Here is a 19,322-nt window from a genome sequence, read left to right as displayed (position 1 = left end):
AGCAACCAGAGCCAAATATGGGCAACATTGAGCCAATGTCATCTTTTTATTGAGATTCGCCCAACATTGACACCGATACAGGATTTAAGAACATTCTCAAATTAAGAAGAAAATAATAATATTCCCCCCCATGCCATTTTGTAATAACATCAACATAGTTTTTCCCTTGTCTGCCGTAGAGGCGGGAAAACGTTATCGAGTTTGTCACGTCGGCGTGCGCTCTCGATTCTTGCTGGCTTGGAGCCTGAAGTGAAAGCACTTTGGGTTCAAATTTCTGTTTGTGTTTTTTAACCTTAAGTAAATTGGTGTGAGCGTCATCTGTTCGCTGATGGACTTGAGGAGTTTCTTCATGTTGTTATTTTAGACGAGGGAGGGAGGGGCGCTCACATATTCCTTTTAATAATGCAATTTAACATCACAGCGAAATGGAGGTGAGCTTATTTGTATGCCCGAGAGGGGAAAACCTTGATGTGGTGGAGAAGCAGTTTGCTTCATGATGATTTAAGGTCATGATTTTTGGTTACATTCTTTTTTTTGTCAATGAATTTTTAGACATCCTGCAGATAGATTTGTCCCCATTTTCAGCATGAAGAGATCTGCTTGTGGAGGCGAGGTGCCTTTGGATGCATGTTGGCTCATAAGCCCGGCAAAGCTTTTTAAGAAAGAAGTGTGGAGGAGGTGACAAATGTTTGTTTTTTTTTCTTCCATAAATGTTCGATTGAAAATCTGCCCAACAATCTCTACTTTGTTATCCCCACGATGGCGAGGAGCAGCTCGACGCTCGTCTCCGGTGACCCCGCGGCGCTTCCAAGGTCAGCGCATTCATGTCGAGCGCGGCTATGGCGATTGGCGTGACTGGCCTGCGAATGTTTGTCAACCGATCTGACATTGGCTTTTATAAAAGGACATGTTCAACCGCAGGCTTACAAAAGTCTCTATAAAAACAGTCAGTATCGCTTTACAACGTCAAAATGGTTCCTAATTTTTTTAAAAAGTGGTAAGACTTCAAATAGTTTTCCTGGCTAATAAGAAGAAACCTTCTGCCTCTGTTTTGAACGGTTCGTCTTTGTTCGCGTGACTTTTTTTTAAGTCACCCTAACTGTGTTTCTCATTGTCCATCTGGCTCGCCAGCTCTCACTTTGTCTTATCTCGGCCTCCATCATTTGGCTGAAAGCCTTAAAGGCACCAACTGTTGTGTGTGCTTTCAATAAACGAACGCGACTCCACAGGCTTCAGGGGCTCTCCATTCTGGCCTTCATCAAGTCACATTGGAGAACATTTGACCGCCATCTCCCTATCTTTGTTTGGGGGGAAGCACAATAGCTGCCAGTGTTTTCAATTTGCGTTGGAATAATGTCGGAACAATGTTGTGAATAGTCAACATTTTCCTGGAATATCCTAAAAACACCTGTTGGAATGTAATTTACTGCGTTTTTGAGAGATCCATCAAAAGATGGCTTCAGATGGATTAGGTTCAGTGAAATTCACTTTGAATTCATTTTTTGATTAATGTGCCGTGGCGTTTATTAACTCAACTGAAGATTGGTGGATAAAGTTTTTGCTTACTTTTTGGGTCCCGATTTTAGTGGCTTTTTTTTTTTGCTTACATTTTAATTTTAGTCGTTTATGGGATTTTTTTAAAAAAAAATCACAATTGTGGTAATTTTGTCTACCTAATAAACAATATTACTTGTATATTTTTTCAACCCATGAATAACAAGTCTAAGCGACCGTTTGTGTTTTGCAAAACTAGCCGACAAGAATTTACAGCAGACTGGGCGGAACTAATAAAATGCATCGCTCCCCATAACATAAACATTGTGGAGCTACCACATGTCAGTTGTGAAAGATGTAAAACTATCTTTAATACTGTGAGGGGAACACGTTCACAATATTAGCACCGCAATCCATTTGAAGGATGATTACATTTAGATTGGTGCTGCTGTTTTGGTTCGCAAAAGAGTTCATTTAGGTTCAGCAGTTTGCAAGACCCTCGGGGGTCTTTTTCCATCCAACCAAAAGTCCAAAAGGCATTCTTCACTGCTAAAGTCAGCTGTGTTCAGTTTTGGGGTTTTTATTATTCCAATGTGAGCAACCCTACACCGCCATCTACAATATTTGCTGTTGTTACGGCTCCTCCCTTACATAGACAGTATATCTTAGCAGCTGCCATGAGGAAATGCAAACTGACTTAGGTTTCTGGAAAAGTTGCTTTTGCTGGTGAAAACGAGAACATAAAAACCGCATCTCAGATAGTGTCGTTAAATTCGTGACATACAAGGAAAACTATCTAAGAGCTGTTTTTGCTCTTTTTTTTCCAGTTCCAATATTTGGAGAAAATTTTTGGTAAATTTCTTAAGACCTTTTTGATATCATTTTTGGTTTTGTGAATTTCTGTGCCCTAATTTAGTTTCCCATTTAGATGATTATTATTATTTTTTAACAATTGTTACTTTTGGATAACAGATTTTTTGTCAATTTTGAGAAAGATATTTTGGTTGAATTTTTCTTCCCAAAGATGAAAATGTTTGGCATTTTCTTGATTTCTTGTTCACAAATTTGGATTTTTTTTCGGGTTTATTTGAAAAGTTTTGTTCCCAATTTCTCAGCAACACTTTTTTTTTTTTAACAATATAAATGAAGAGTCGTGAAAGACAGAACATCTGCCCATAAGCACCAGCTGCATTCAGTTGACTTTTTGTTTTACTGTTGCGACGCTAGCAACCCTACACCGCCATTTACAACTGCGGCTCCTCCTCTGTAACATATATCTTATCAACCGCGATGAGGAAATGGAAACTGACGCCTGATGTTTCTGGCAAGTTCTTCGGTGGAGATGAGGAAATGACACCGCATCCCCCCCGTGGGGCTTGGAAGCTGCGGTCCTGACAGTCGTGACATGACAAAGAACTGTCACGGGAGAGTCGGGAAAAGAATCCTGGGGGTGTTCGTCGACCGTTTTCTGATGTTCCCGTTCACATGTGTTACATGTAGGGCATTGGGGGGGAGGGGTAGAATGTTATTCAAAGAAGTTGAATCCGTCTGGTATGTCTATTTCAACTGGTGTGAGAGCTGCACTTGGACTTGCACATTAAGTTTTGGGCCTGGTCCCACTTGATTATGTATGTATGCGCTTTTTTATCTCCCCCCCCTTCCCTTCATGGTGCTGACAATTGAAAATAAATTAACATTCCCCAGGCTTTATTTTGGTCTCCTCTAAGCCTTTGGAGAAAACTGGGAGGCGAAGCCAGGGGGGTCAGGCCGTACTCACAGGCTGTCAATCCTCCTCGGCGACCCTTCCGCCCCTTTTCTTTTCGCACCCTCCCGCCTCCATTTTTTGGCATTCCCTCTCCCACCGCTAAGCCCTCCTTCCCTCCTTTTCACCGGACGCCTCTCCAACTCAAGTGAAGCCAGGCTTTGTCTCTCATGTTAAGACATGCGGGGCCGTTCTCTCCCCCGTCCAGGCAGTTGTTTTAATTATCGTTTAAGCGCCCACCATTTCTCTTTTTAAACGTTGATCTTATTATTCCTATCAGGTTGACGTGAAAAAATCACCACACGCTGCGACGTTTACCATTTATCTCAAGCGATGATAGATCCCCCTGCTCGGATTACAACTGGAGACAAAAGGAAAACAGATGTCGGGAATGTTTGCGTATCATTACTCATTTCGTTGGTGTTTTTTTTTTTTTGTGGTGTCATTTTTAGACAAATATGCTGTTAATTGAAATCTCAAGGGGCTTAATATAGTACAGTATGTACTTTATTCAGGGAACATAAAAAATGGAATTACTTTTGATTTCATTGGTCATGTTATTGAATTTATTATAGTGAGGCAGAAGGCAGTGATAGTAACTCATAAGTCTTTGTTAACTTCAACTGTCCGGATAGCGATTAGCAACAAAATGAAACTTCGGAGTCATATTGATGAGCTGCTCGTTTGTAATAAGTAGATTAGCATTTTCTATTTGTCATGGTCTTGGCAACTCCAAAATACTACTTTAGAGATTTATAGCACAAGTGGACAGACAGGAAATCGCTCATGTTACGACAGCTAGCTATGTTGATTTCGTGGAATTGATTGACGGATTTATCACATCTAGAAATAGTCAAACAAAATGAAGTGCACTACTTCTTTCTGTTCCTTTTTGGTGTCAAATTTTACAAAATATTCGTCCGTCGCTAATATTATTTCAGAAGATTACGAACTAAAAACTCTTCCTTTGTGTTAGCATTTAGCATGTACACACATTAGCTTAGCTTCTATTATGTCTTACCTACAACAGACTCGTACGGTTAATATTCATTATCTTAGCTTTATTAGCTTTTCCCGATTTTCTCTTTAGTGGCTGACAAATTTTGTTGCCAACATTCCAAGTCTGCAGTGCAAATTTCCAAAGTTGAAGATAAAATACTGATTAGTTCAGTTAGCATGAACATGTTCATTCATAAGCCTGGTATGTTTCGCTCAATTCCATTTTCTTTTGAAGTCAGCAAGACATTCGCTTGTCAACACGCTTTGCTGATTCACATTTCATTTTTTTTACGACAGGGTGAGCATGGCAGTCATCGGTTCAATTACCTCTCGCTTTGCTTTAAATAACCGCAATCTGGAATGAACCTCAGGTATGACGCTCACTCCTCATCGCCCCCTTTTGATGTGAAATGATGTCACTCAGTGCTTTATGTATAGCATCATGATGTTAATCATCTAATCCCATTTCCCCCCCCCGAGTCCTGCTGAAATCCCAGCAAAAAAACAGTATTTTTAGAAGAATGCACTCCGGCCGGCTTGAAAGGGGAAAAGCAGACATATTACTCAGCAGGGTGATGTTGCATGCGCCGGATAATCGGGAGGAAAAAGGACCCTGGGGTGGTGAGGCCAAGCCTGCATTGGCTGGCTCTCACCCCCTGGTGTCTAGAGGGGCTCCTGGGCTCAGCAGGCCGGAAGGGATGAGGGACGGCCCCTCGATAACTTCCCCTCTCCTCCTGTCAACTACCATTAAAGTAAGCACGTGGCTCCTAGCGGGGGGGCCTCATACTTGGAGATAAATGGGCATGTGCATATGTTGGAGGGAGAATTGGTGCCCTGCCCGCCGCTGAACTGTTGGCTTACCGCTAAGATTTGACTGTTGAGCAGCCAACGCGGATGGCAAATGAAACCATAACCACCAGAGTTGAAGAGATGCTTTGGCTGGAAGTGTCCTGCCCTGCTACCGGGGGCATGATCCAAACCAAATATCAATAAATGAGCCCTCTGTGTCATGCTAGTATGGCGATCCAACTGGCAGTTGGACCTTGATCACTTATAGGATGACTTCAGTGGTGACCTAAAATGTGCTAATTTGAGGTTTTAACGGGTTTTCATTTGAGATGCCAAAAAATGTTCAAGTACATTTGGCATTAAGGCGTGGAGAGTCTTATGATGGAAATGGAAGAAGGTTGGAGTTGACTGGAGTGTATACCACCCAAGATTTCTAAATGCATTCCATTGGAAAATCTGAAGAAAGTCCTGCCTTGGTACGTTTTTATTTTTTGTTGAAGTTGTTCCTGTGTAGCGCTTGACACATCTTTCCAACTGAATAGTCGGAGCCCAATTTACACTTTTGTTACCAACTGTTGCCTCCAACGTCAAGGCGTCATCCATGAAATTATGTTCAATTGCTAATTGAGGATGCTACAAAACCGCCAATTAATTCTTTACAATACGGCCCCTGTTACCAGTGTTAGCGGCTAGCTGCTAGCAAGAGCTGTTAGACTATTTATCTGCCAGACAATTTTTCAAACTCAATTGAATTGACTCAGTAAATTTAAATGCTGACGGCCAATTCGTACTGATACATTTTGAACAAATCGAGCTTTTGCTAATGTGCCTTCAAAATTGTGGTCCCAGATTTACCAAGCAAAAATATATTTTTTTATTTGACACCAATACTCATTTTGGGGTGAGATAGAGAGGCTCCCCTAATCAAATTCTACTTAGAACACTAATAAAATCTTATGCTGGCACTGTTTCCAACATTGTGATTCAAGTGGCACACCAATAAATTTTCTCAGACGAATAATTTGAAATCCAAAGTCGACACTCAGGTGGGTAAGAATAATCACGAAGGTCGACGGGGCCGGAGCGTGTTACGGCTGCTTTGACAACTAGCATGTGACCTGTTGTGTCGGATGTCAACCACACGGGAATAAACAAGCCAGAAAATGTAAATGCGTTTATATATCCTTGCAGCGGGATGCGTCTGTGTGTGGCGTTTGACTGCTTCTTGCTGTTTGACTCCAGTAAGCAGCTTATCTGTTTGCTGCGTTAGCTTGTCACAAGCTGCAACCTTTTGCCGCTTCTGCAGACAAAGCATCGTTTTTTTTTTCCTTCTTTTTCTTTTTTTGTACCCCCTCGCACTGCCCTCGATAAGGAAAAAGTAAGCTCACAAAGCAGTCGTGTCTGCGTTGCCGGAGCGACGGCCATGTTTTTTTTTTGTTCCCCATCTCCATCAGGAAACGAAGGGGAATGTAGAACAAGGGACGAGTCAGAGAATGAAGCATTCATTAGTGACGCGTTGGCGTGTGTCAAATAAGTGCCAAGAACACCATTTACTTTGTGTTGGCGCTGGCTGACTTTCAAGTGTGAAATGCAAAAGTTTTCAACTCTTTTTTTTTAATTCAGCTGAGCAGCAGGTGAGGGGATGGTGTTGCTAGGATGAAGGAGATACGCAGTTAGAACGCCGAGAGTCCGATAGCACCATTAACGAGTCGCACAAATTGGAGCTCTTTATTCCAACCCTCCTGTCAGTCGCCGTTTTTTCTTCATCGATCGAAACGAGAAGCCTGACAAACTAACTTTGCTGGATTACTACCAAAATTTTCAATCTGAACACTCATTCGGACGGTGGGAAGAATTTCAGTCTAGCGGCGATGACGCAAAGGTGAAATTATTAAAGCGATATGGTTGATGAATTTGTGAAAAATGTAATTAAGCTTATTATCTAGGCACTAAATGCCAAGAAAGATAATCTTCCAAAAATGGGCCTACGTACCTAAAAGCAGAACAATCCAGACTTTGGAGATGTTCGGGTGCACCGCCGCCGAGTGTGCTTCCGACAATTGACAGCCGAGTAGGACGTAACACCATTAAGCGGCATCAAGTGTGCAAATGTTAAATCCAGATTAGTGTTCTGCGATTAATGCGGACAAGGCATGCGCGTTCAAGTAAAGCTCGATGAAACATGGCACTGCACGTTGGAAATCCGCGGCTGGGATTTTAATTATGACATCACTGACTAATTTGACTGACTTTTCTTTTTGTGTATTCCTACAGATGCGAATATGACCGGTGATGCTTTGCAGAGCAGCACCACCCGTCGTTGACTTTGCTCCAGCTTCCTGATCCCGCCTCGAAAACACGACTTTTATCGGCCGGCTCGCCCAACGGGGACACAATGGCCTCTTTGCCGTGGAAGCGTCCGGCCTTTTCATGCCTTCTGCTTCTTCTCTGCTTCTGTCACTGTTCACAAGGTGAGTTACCAAAGAGGCTACGGTAATACGAATCTGGCTAACCTTTCCAGAAATGGTTTTATATATATATATATATCTTTTTTATTTATTAAAGAAATGCGTTGAATTTGTAGGGGCTGCACACAAATAAGGCGCTGAAGAGCTGTTCAGCAGCAAGGTTGCGTTTGAGTTCTACTTGACTGCTTTCGGCCTTGAAGATGAAAAGGTGTTTCAAATGTGTTGCGTTGAATTCATTAAAAAAGACCTATGCATGAATTACAGCACAATACGTTTAAAATTTTAGTTTGTATTGTTACTGAAGTACTGGGCCTGTTTTGCCCAACTTGCTAAATTGGGGGAGGGGGGGGGCTTGTGTCGCCATGACGACCAAAGATAAAGTTAGCAGTATGTGACCAAGGCAAGTAAGCGATCATAAAAGACCCCTTTTGTATTTTTCCGTTGAACATTAAAGTATTTTAACGGACGTTGTTAGCTAACCTAGCCCCCCCCCCCCCCCCCCCTCCTTCCTCGCTCCAGCCATTTTAAGAAGCCGCCTTAATCAAATTCCTCGCCGGATGTATACCTGTCACCATCAAAAGCCAGACCCTTGATTTGATGCCAGAGCCATGAAAGGAACGCCTCTGTGTTTTTTTAATTGTCCTCGGCGACATCCAAAGCTTTCGTTTCTGCCTCCTCGCTTCACTTTTTGATGACTACGTTTGGCTGTAATTACAAGGATTGTCACAAAACACTCCCGTCTGCTACATGCCCATCAAAACCACCGATGACGATCATTACACCTCCCCCCACCCCTTTTTGTTCCCATTGTACCGGCAACAAAGTCAGCCTAAAATCAGCCGAGCATTTGATTGCGGGTTATATCGTGCCTTCTCTTTGAAGGCAGCTTGCTTTTCCATTTGAATTCAGTCATTGTCTTTTTTTTCTTCTTTTGATGGATTTATCACTGGATGCGATGATAAACCAGCCGCCGGAGCGGTCTTTTATTGATTTGTGGATTTATTGACGACGATACGTCTTTCACACAAATACCGCGGCGGCTCTCGAAGAAAAGACGTCAGCGTTTGGCTTCAAGGTTGAGTCGAGTAGACCTGGAGAAACGCTTCAAAAGACAGAAAAGTGCTCGGGTATGCAAAATGACCCGGTTTTGGGTTACGTATGTCCGACGGCCCCCTCGGTGCAAAAAACTCACATTAACCATTGGTCGATAGGGAAGGAAAACAATATCGGAATCTGTCCGCTTTGTGTTCACCTCCAGCTGGTTGTAGCCTGAAGATTCCCATGCGAAGCTGAGAGCCCCTTCAGTGTTTGCTAATGACCTCCTGCCCCTTGAAAGCAAAGACGATAATCAGCTTCTCACCCAAAACTAAGCTCACACATATCACTTGTATGACTCTCTTTGACTAGCCAGAAAATGGAGGCTAGCTTGAACTCATTTGTTGCACACACACGAGCTTTTAGCCGATTACAACTGAAGAAAAAAAAAAAATCCATATATATTTTTTTTTTCTTCAATATTTAAGTGGCCATTGTGAACGTACGTCCAGGTTCTGACACTAACCTAAGTGGAAAATTGCTAGGTGCCCGTCCCCCCCTCCCCACACACATACATTCCACGTCAGTCCATTTCTATAGAACCTGAAAAAGCCGTCTTTTTATTGAAGCGCTCTTTCATGCTCGTGCTAGTACAGTGTCTCAACAAACATTTACCCTTTCCTCCACCGTTATGGCACAACAATCAAACCGTTTGTTATTTAAAGACCGGAGCCGAGCAAGAATGTGGACAAAGCCCGCAGGAAGTAATCCCCCTTAAATCTGCCCTTTCTTTACTCGTAAGACTCCGATTTCAACATTCATTGGCTCACAATGGCTGAGCGCCGGTGCACTTGTGGCCGTCTGCCGTCTTTCATCTGCGGACCCAAACAGACCCGGTACCAATGTTGGCGTTCGCTATATAACAAACGGCACAAGAATGCGGCTGAGTATAAATAACGAGCATACTCCAAAGGAATTTAAACAGACGTCTCCATAAAGTCACGGTTCTCCAAAGTCGTAAGCACAAAAGTACCTATACTTAACATTTAATAGACTCTCGTGGCTGTAATAAATGTGATGGGGCAAAGATGACGTCCGTATATTTAGTATGAGAGCAGGCCGCCGTTTGGTTTCTGGGTCCGACCCCGAGCGAGTCCGCTTCAAAAGAAAGTATCCAAAAGTATTGCTCTGAAACTTATGCATTTGTATTCAGCTTGATGTTTTAGTTTTTTTCTGGCTGTATTAAATATACATGAAAGCTAAATCCAGCTGCTTTTTGCTGTCCTTTTTCCCTCCCTATTGTTTATCAGCGCTTTAAAACCAAACTACAATTACAGGAAAGAAAATGTCATGTGGCGGTTGAACCTGATATTTTTATTTGATTATTTCTGATTTATTTCCTGCCAATCCTCCGGATGTAGTTCGCAAGGCAGGATGTACGGGAATTTAAGTACCGCTATATCTTTTTATTTTTTATTTTTTTGGTTTTTTTTTTAATTAACAGGAAGCAGAAGTTTTTCACGTTTTTTTTTTCCACCGCCTTTGTACGTCCCACAGCTTGCACACTTATATCTTGCTGGCTTGTCACCACCTCGCAGGCATTTCATTCCCCTCAAAAGGTGGCAAAGGTTAACAAGACTTTTTTTTGTCTCAAGCGGTGCCACGCATTGTGCCCATTGAAGAGCCTCCCTTGTGCCACGCTGGTATTTCCAGTCCCGGGCCTCCTCTCGATGGGTGGTGGGGGACTATTGTGCGCTAAGTCCGCTCTGGCTCGAGGCCATGCGCAGCCAGTCTGTCGTCCATTGATATGCTTGGCTTGGCATTTTCTAATTCATATTAAGCGTCGTCGGCGCCGCTCGGTGGCGGGGCGATCGTGAATTATCGGCCAAACCATGGGAGAGTCACAGATGAGCGGTCAATCTGTGTGCCCGTGATACATCATGCAACTGGCGGCTTTCCAAAACCAGGAGGCGGAGCTTCATCGTGCAGATTTAGCACCATGTTGAGACGTTTAATGATTGTATTTTTACCCCTTCTTTTATTTACTCGTCCGATTTTGTCAGCCCGCCAGCCAACGGGCAGCAATAACAAGTAGCCGTTTTAATAATAGCCGAGCCGGACGGGAAAGTTTTGAATCAAAACACCACGGCCGATTGAAATGAGGCGGAGAAGAATCTCCTGGAGGAGGCTTTCGCTCCGACTCGGGAAGGAAATGAAATACGCCATCCACGATTGGGTCGCTCGACATTTACGACAGCGATTTGTTTGCGTTTAAGCAGGCGCAAGCAGCAATCATATTTCAATTCGGAATGTGAAATCAAGGCTCTTTGCCCCAGACCTCCGCTTTTATTATGTTTACACCAGTTCCTGTTGCGGGGGCCTTCGTCTATCAGGGTGGAAATTACATTCTGTGACAGTTTGATTCCATTCGCACTCCCTCTTAATATCACATCTCTTTGTAAGTTGCGCAAACACCCGAGCGGATGCCTGCTTCAATCTGTTTGGTCTCCTAAAAGCTACCCGCCGCTTGTTTTTCTCCCCAGGCAGCCTAATTCAAATAATAGATGAGTCCGGCTTACAAGTCCAAAAGTAGTTTACTTGGGAATTTTTGTATTTGTGAGTCGCCACAGGGTTCAGCTGTCATAACACGGCCACGCATTCAACCAGGAAGGAAGAAGAAATTCAAATAATATCAAGTTCGACAACAAAGTTGTTGTTTTTTTTCCTGTTTTCGTTGCAGGCAAACTTATTGCTGCTGGATTTTGGTTTTTACGTGTATATTAAAATAACGATTAACATGTGCAAATGTATTCTTGCAGTACTCTCATTCTCTGTTGTGTGAAGAAATAACGCCCCGTGAAATCCGCCTAGCAACAAGCGGCCACGCGAACACCTTGGCTACAGAATGGCAACGACATCAATTCTCGTTGTCTTTTTCAACTCGCTAGCTGAATTGCTTCTCGAGCGCTAACGCAGGGTTGTGTAATGTTCTTATTCTGTAGCCTCCCACCTTTTTTTTTCCCCCAACGTACGTAAAAATGTCACCTGCGGAGGAGGACGAAATGCTGTAAATAGAACATCAAGATGTCTTTTATGCATCTACATCTGCTTTCCCTTCACCTCATTCTTGTAATTGCTGTGTGCTGCTATCTTAGATATGAATCTAAAAAATGTGAGTCGGTTTCTTTCTCCGTCCCCGGCAAGCTCGTTGCGTTGCCCCGCTAGCAATGAATGCAGCACTGTTGCATTCACTGTATTAGTAATCTCCTCAGGCCGGGGAGAGCCTGTGCCTTGGAGCGTGGCTGCACTTTTTTTTTTTTCTTTTCTTTTTTTTGCCCAGGAATTAAATGTCACCTCAGGGGTGGGTCACCTACAAAGAAAGGCCACCAGCCGATTTGAGGGTCTAAACAGTCTTAGATAAGGAAGCCCCCTCCTGCCGTGGAGGAAATTGAATAAGTATGCCTGCCGCATGGAAAAAAAAAAAAAAAACGCTGCACAAAGAACAGTTTTGTTTGCCCGACGCTATCGCTGTTGACCCTCTCATGTAGCGTCTAGCCCCAATGAGGTACAATGGCCTCATCCAGGTTGAGGGGCAGGAAACTAGCCGTCATCAATACGAGATCCTCCCTCAAATGTGAATCTCCTTATCGACGCTTCCGTATCTGGAGCGGAATGCCGGCGGAAAGGAAGCGGGGCAAGGTCATTGCGCTGATGTCAGTCAAAGTGAGTAGAGGCTCACAGATACTGGGAGATGGAGGAGGGGGGGGTGTTGCTTCTCCCCACCTGGCGGAGACTGAGTGAAGTAAAACACAATTTGTGATAGGAAGTTTTATGAAGTATGATAAGTTTTCGAAGCAGATCACTAAGAGAAATCCATACATGTGTGCGCCCATAAACTAAAGTGTAGAGCAGTTGCGAGCGGGAAATGAACAAAAGCAAGGATGGATTGACACTTAACAGGTCAGTGACACTTACTTGAGTCCAGAGGCGGGCCGAGCTGTGAAAAATGGCAGCACGGATTTCAATTGTGATTCATGAAGTGATGACGGAAAAGCCGCCGGCCCAATGTGTACTACATGTGTTGTTGCTTTGCCCTTTTGCGCTCTCGATCTGCGTTCAATTTGTGACGTGTGCCGAGGAGGAGGAGGAGGAGGCCGGCTGAAGCGTGAAGACTATGCTATGAAGTCAAACTCAATCACCCCGCCTTCCTCATTCTTACTTTTCTTCATCTTCCCGCTCCATCCTCCGCCCTCCGGGAAGGTACCATGAGCGGAAAATCCAGCTGGGTTTTAAGTGGCAGGGCAAAAAAAACACAAATTTGAAAGGGAGTGGAGGCCCGATCAAGCCTGTAAGAGTATATCCACGCCGTACTCGGGGGAGTTTGCATGAACTCACCTCTTTCGGTACGTTTCATCAACTCCCCGCACAAAAAAAAAAAAAACGGTACGGATGTCGAGCGAGCAATGAACTAATTCTGTCAGGTTGGCGTTCGCCTCAGAGCATGTGAGCTTTTCATCTACTGAGCTTTGTTTCCCTTTCAGCTGCTTAGCCTCTGTGACAGTTATTTGTCTCTGTGAAAGAGTTTGTTTTTTTCCTCAGACAGTAACACGCCGTTGAATTACCGTCGACTTTTTCCACGGCTCGACTGACGTGTCAACGGACGGCGCGGCGGAAGCCGTTCGAGCTCGGTTTCCAAAACCGAATCGTATCAGGGTTGACTCCCGTACAGAAAAATTATTGCGGTAGAAATTAGGTTTTCGGGTACCAAGTGAGATCCAGCTTGTTACTTGAACTTAAAAATAATAATAATAATTTATTTATCTTTTTTAGGATTTTGACTCTTAATTTTGTTAGATTATTCTCACTCTTTGTTTTTTTTAATGAAGAATTCTGACTCGTAATTTAGGTAGAATTTTATCACTCATTATTTTACTTTACATTGACTAAAATGATCATGTTTATCGTACATACAGTAGTAACAGACAAATAGTATTAAATTTGATTTTAAGCAGCCCTTCCTGATTGGTGTTAATGTTCAATACCCGCCAGTATACCCAGTATCAGAGCAAAACAAGCACAAAATAATATTATGGAGTGCAGTGTGTCATTTTGGAAGTGACTGGAAAAAGAGCATCACTCCTAAATAATCATAAAATTCTTACTTCACCAGGCGTGTTTTCCTAACTCTGAATCAAATGTTTTATGATCATGATCCATGGTGTCATTACTTGGCCTGTCTTCCTGCTCCAAAACCATAAAATTGGTGTCATTGTAGAGCTGTGCTGTAATATCCCATCAAGTGATATTAAAAACACATTTTTGCCGTGTTTTTTTGCCTGACTCATTGTCAAACTTTGACTTTGAATGTCTCACATGGTAATAGAAGCAACGAGGCTCGACTCGTGCAGCTGCTTGGACCGCTTTAACGCTTATTTTCTGCCTCAACAACCGCAAGTGCCCCTAAACACAAAACACCCGCCCGCCCGCCTGCTCGCTCGCTTGCCCCCTCCCTCCCTGAAACTCTCTTACAGCTTAGCATCAGGTCCAAAAAAAAAAAACAGTCTTGGTCTCATCACCAGCATTCCCCAACAGCATTTGAATGAGGTAACGTCACGATTTAAAACATCAGAGAAAACAACGCTGCACGGAAGCCCAAATGGATAGGATGGATTTGCAAATAGCACGTTTCTATTTTGAAATCCTCCTATCGCAATCTAGAGTGCCTGATAGTGGCCGTCTGGGAAAGGGTGGGTGCGGCTGCGGCTATTGCGGTCTTGTCTGACACCGTCTTTAGAAACAATTCCCAAACAAGACGTGCCCGGAGCAGATGGATTGAAGTGGCACTGCAAACGCCAGCAAAATGTCTGCCACTTGAAATATTGGTGTTGTCGGTATTTGAAAAGCAGGTGTTGTTTTTTTTTTGCCCCAAATCTCCTGGCTCATCTCACACCTTGCCACTGGGCGTCATTCACAACATGGCAGGAGATTCCTCACAAAAATATACATTGTCTGGAACCTGAATTGAAATATGTACCAAATCATGTTAAATCCCCACCGCTAACTGATGTTAGCTTATCCTGTCAGCCACCGGTAGCCATATTGCCTGCCACTTGTAAACAAAAGATCTTTTCCACATTTTACATTCAATTAGTGCTTTTCTCATTGTTATCTTGGTTTGAGAGTCAAATTAATTTTTTCTTAGGATCGTGTTTTCACTTTGATGTACCGCTACACATTGGAGTTCCCGCTACTTTGTGCCGCTACTATCAAGAATTCAATCATGTTTGTCCTACTTTTCAAATTCCCGTTGGAAATTTCCATTCCAAAGGAGAAAAAAAAAAACAAATTTCACTCCCTGACCGCTCCGGATATAGGATTATAGAGGCATTGGCGGGCCCGTTGGAGGCCAAGCTTGACTCTCAGATCTCCTCTTGGGCTGGCAGAATTATTGTGAAGCAAACAACATAAAAAGACAAACAATCTTCAAGTGGCCCCGCTGTGGCCACGGCGGGGGCGCTCTTATTTGACTAAAGGCTACACCCTCCTTTATGGGCGCACAAGAGAGTCTCTCCGTCAAAGGAACAATGGGGGCCAGACGCAGGGGGTCCATTTGCATGCAGCTGTTTGCCGTTTCCAAGACCACAAAGGCCAATCAAAGGAAGCTTAATGGGGGATGACAAGCGTCAAGCCATGCTTCTGCACTCCGTCTGCGTCAGTGTTGGCCGCTCTGTCTAACTTCCAAAAACGATTTTTTTTTAAAAACTTTCCACTCGTTCTTGCATATCCGTAGGCGGTTAGGCTCAAAAGGTCGGCCGTGACTCCACCCAAGATGAACTTCCCAGATAAATGCGCGTCACGGTCCGGCGGGCTCGCTAGCCAAATGGCAACATTTCGACATTCATTATCATTTCATTTCACCTTCGGGGCTTTTTTAAAAGCACCACGGTGCACGCGGGATGTTTCCGATGCGCTCATCGGAGCTGCCGAGCCGCTTCCAATTTCAAGGGTGTTGATAGAAAACAAAATATGTATTAGGAAGGGGGGGGGGGGGGATTTTTTCGGCAGTGAATTATAGTCTGTCAACTGAAGAAGTAAGAAGGGGGCGTGGGGAAATCCCTGAATGCAACATATTGAGGAGCGTTCCCGGGCCTGGCTTGGCTTTCTGTTGAGCTCAATAGAAGGCTTAGCAGGCAGGTCAGAGGGAGGAATCTGAAAAGCTACTTTGCTCAGTCACTCACTGACCAGAATGCATGATAAGGCTTCATGTCAACAGGGCCACCAATCGGGATCACAGCCAATTATAGCCAGGGCAAAATGGTTACCATGGAGACTTAACAAAAAACAGAATTCAATTCCCTGGCTGATTGGGTAAATTTGTGTTAATACAACTTTATTTATGTGGCACATTTCATAATAGCTGCATGTTCTGGATGGTTTCCCTTTGTGACCTTTTGTCATCTGCCATCATCCAAGGTCTCCAAAATTGAGTCGTTAAACAAAAGCGCCAGACAAAAAGATGTTCATACGTCAGTGGGATGCCGGAATTTTGCGTGCATCACCCCGCCCGCCTTTTTTAAAGTCTCGGTGAACTGGAACGCAAACAACCGAGAACCTGCCAGGACAACTATTGGTTCCACAATGACTGCTAAGTTGCAAAATCCTTTTCCAAGTCAGACACTTAGACACGTTTTTATTCAAGATTTGCACCAAAACAAAAGATTCATTAAATACCGTTATGGTTTTATTTGTCGTAAACTTGACACCCAACCAACCTATCAAATGAGGTGAAAATAACACCGTTTTAGTTAGTGCTGCTGTTTTGGGTAGTAAACAGGCTCAGCAGTTAACTCCTGCATGTCCACGGGTGAACAATAGCATCTATGAAGTTTGACAGTTACAGTTAGGAAATGGAGCGCGTCCATTTGTCCACATGAACGCACCCAGTCGACTAATTAGGACAGTATTGTCCAACCTTTTACCGAGACAAATAATGCACCGTATATTATTCAGCCAAATTTGTCCCTACTCGGTCAAGTACAGGTCAACAAGAAAGTCATTCATGAAACAGAGATGAGGGAGAATCAATTTGTCCTTTCCATGGCGACTAACCTCCCCCTAATTGATGCGGCCTTAGCCTCTGTCCAGTATGATTCACGTGGGTAAGAACGGAAGAGGGCAGGCGAGGCGAAACGAGCCACCGAACTAATCAATAGCCGGGCCTCCATCGACGACGGCGTCGCCGTCCGAACTCTGATCGATGTGTCGAATCAGCGGAGTAGCGCCCCGAGAAAAGAGGTCACAAAGGCAAGGTGACGTAGGTTCCCTCGTGCCGCGGATCCCCTTTCGAATTTTAATACCCTGTGAAATGCATTCCTTCCTCGGCTGCCGCGATAAAGCCGTCAGTCCCTCGGTGAGGAATGGCAGACGTGGTGATCATTAGTCTAGCCGCTTAAGCCGCGGACTCCATTCTGTGTTTTATCAGCCGCCATCCCGCTCGGGTTGTGCGGACGCTGTGGGTAATTGCGGTTGTTATTTGGATAGATGGACTGACCCCGCTAGCTCCCCACGCACTGTTCGCTTCGACCGATGTCTCCTAATGAGGTAATAAACAGCGGAGCTAAGCACAATCCACTTGCACCCGACGCACATGGTGTTATTTTTAAAGAAGGAGCCATCGGCCAAATGCTCGACGGAAACGACGGCCTTTGGTTATGTTAGGACTTTGCGGCAAAATGCTGTTTTGGGGGAAATCCAGCCAAAGCGTAAATACAACTTGTTGACATACGTTTTGACGGCCATTTTGAATGAGATTTCTAACATCTATATATACATGTATTATATAGCTCCATAGGTGCTGCTGTTTTGGTTAGCAACCGAGTGAGCAAATGGACTCAGCTGTTTACTCACATTCCCTCAAATGCTAAATAGAATCTACTAAAATGTAGATTTCTCAATTCCCTTTGTCGTCTCTCCGGCTTTTTTCGACAGTTTATTTTCCAACGTCTACGTTTTGCAGACATATGGTTTTTTTTTTCACGGCGACAGACGAAATAGCGCCTGGCCTTTTTTTTTTTTTTTTTTTAAGAGGAATTTCAAGTAGGAGTCACTCGGAAACTTTGAGCGTTTCAAGCGACGCTAATTGCGTCGGTCGGGCTGCCGCTGTCAAAAGCGTGAGGGTAATTAGAGTGAGGGGGCAAAATGAACCCGAGGTGGTAAGTGTTGCTGCGTAACAAAGCCGGGGTTAGCCAATGGGGCTGCGCCAGAGGTAGCAGACTGAAGGAAGGGCTAATTAGGAGCGAGAGAAAATACCGACGCCGGCTGCCCCCTCGGGGGCCCGCCATTCTAGCAAACAGTGGCGATTATTGACACTTCACGCAGCTCTCTGCTTGCATTCCATAAGTGGAACACATTTACATGTTCTTCATACGTACTCTCTACCTAATTGTTTTTTTTCTTCTCATCAAGTCTTCTCAGAGTTACAGGCAGCTGCATTTTTTAAAAACTTTAGATCATTTCAACCCCAGATAATAGATTTACTATTCCCTTTTTTCCTCTCATCTTTTCTCTCTCTCTCTCTCTCGCTCCCAGTCAGTCTTTGTGAAATGGCGTTTTGTTATTCAGATAGAGAATACTCCATAATAGCCTATTTCACTCTAATGTCCTGGAAGGAGGGTCATTTTTGCAATGAAAAAACTCATTTTCTCCCCGGCTTGGTGCACTTATTTTGCCACACTCACATCCTGGCTTTTTCATGTATAGATTTTCCGTCACGTGGACTCTACTTTTATCTGATAAAGCCGTTTGGATGATTTTTTTTTTCGCTCTTTTCTCTTCATCCAAAACAAACAAAACCACCCTCTTGATGTGAAATGTTAGTAATCGATGCTGTTAAGATTCTACGAGCTTGTAAATATATTTTTATTTCCTCTCAGGATTCAGCCGCGCCGCCCTGCCCTTCGGCCTGGTCCGGCGGGAGCTATCATGCGAGGGCTACGCCATCGACCTGCGTTGCCCCGGCAGCGACGTCATCATGATCGAGACGGCCAACTACGGGCGGACCGACGACAAGATCTGCGACGCTGACCCGTTCCAGATGGAGAACGTCAACTGCTACCTCCCCGACGCCTACAAGATTATATCACAAAGGTTTGTGAGAGGAGACGAGTGGAGTTTGTTTGACATGAAATGCATGAAATGTTCCCCCTCCCCCCCTTTCAGTACAGCGGATGTTCTAACACGAGACTTTCTTCCATCAACGAGTTGGATCTCAACAGGAGTTGCCTCTCTCGTCCTGTCTTTTGTTTTCATTGACATTGCAACTTTTTCACACAGAGATCCTGCACAAAAAAACAAAATGAGAGCCGCTGTGTCGTTAACGCAGAACCCAACAAAGTTCTTTCATGAACTCACGTGTAATTCCAGCCTTCCATATCCAATGGTAAACATTGCAGTCATTCATTTGTGGTTTATGAAATTCTTTCCTCCACCATAACTGATGGGATTAATTCTCGACAGGCAGGAATATATGAGTTATTAAAATTAGTGCAACTCCCACAGACTGTGAGTCACCCCAAAGCCTCCTAATTCCCCATCTGGGGCGGCGAGCTTGCTTTGTTCAAACACTTGTACGCCATTGAAGTGGCTGTGCCTCAGGTAGCAGGCAACGCTCATCACTTTGCCTTTCATCCCGCTTAGCCTCTCACAGGATGTTGCCTCGCTGTCAAGCAGCGGCGGCAACACTTCACTGCGCTCGCCCCCCCTCCCCTCCCCCTCTC

At 44.1% G+C, this 19,322-nt stretch overlaps 1 protein-coding gene across 7 annotated transcripts in view; it reads left to right on the top strand.

Annotated features, from left to right (window-relative positions):
• The window catches only part of adgrl2b.1 (adhesion G protein-coupled receptor L2b, tandem duplicate 1), an 85,978-nt gene that overhangs the window by 11,498 nt on the left and 55,158 nt on the right, over window positions 1–19,322 (top strand). For all 7 annotated transcript variants that reach the window (XR_015068169.1, XR_015068168.1, XM_085929721.1 and 4 more), the window contains exons 2-3: window positions 7,319–7,515; window positions 18,480–18,693. Coding sequence is in view for 5 of the 7 variants with exons in the window: in XM_085929721.1 (XP_085785847.1) it covers window positions 7,440–7,515; window positions 18,480–18,693 (290 nt within the window). In the remaining 2 variants the exon portion in view is untranslated. The remainder of the gene's footprint in view (window positions 1–7,318; window positions 7,516–18,479; window positions 18,694–19,322) is intronic.

The sequence above is a fragment of the Syngnathus leptorhynchus genome, chromosome 14 (genome assembly GCF_054491065.1).
Source record: "Syngnathus leptorhynchus isolate UIUO chromosome 14, UIUO_Slep, whole genome shotgun sequence".
NCBI classification, from domain to species: Eukaryota; Metazoa; Chordata; class Actinopteri; order Syngnathiformes; family Syngnathidae; genus Syngnathus; species Syngnathus leptorhynchus.
This window is presented reverse-complemented; position numbering and strand designations above follow the sequence as displayed.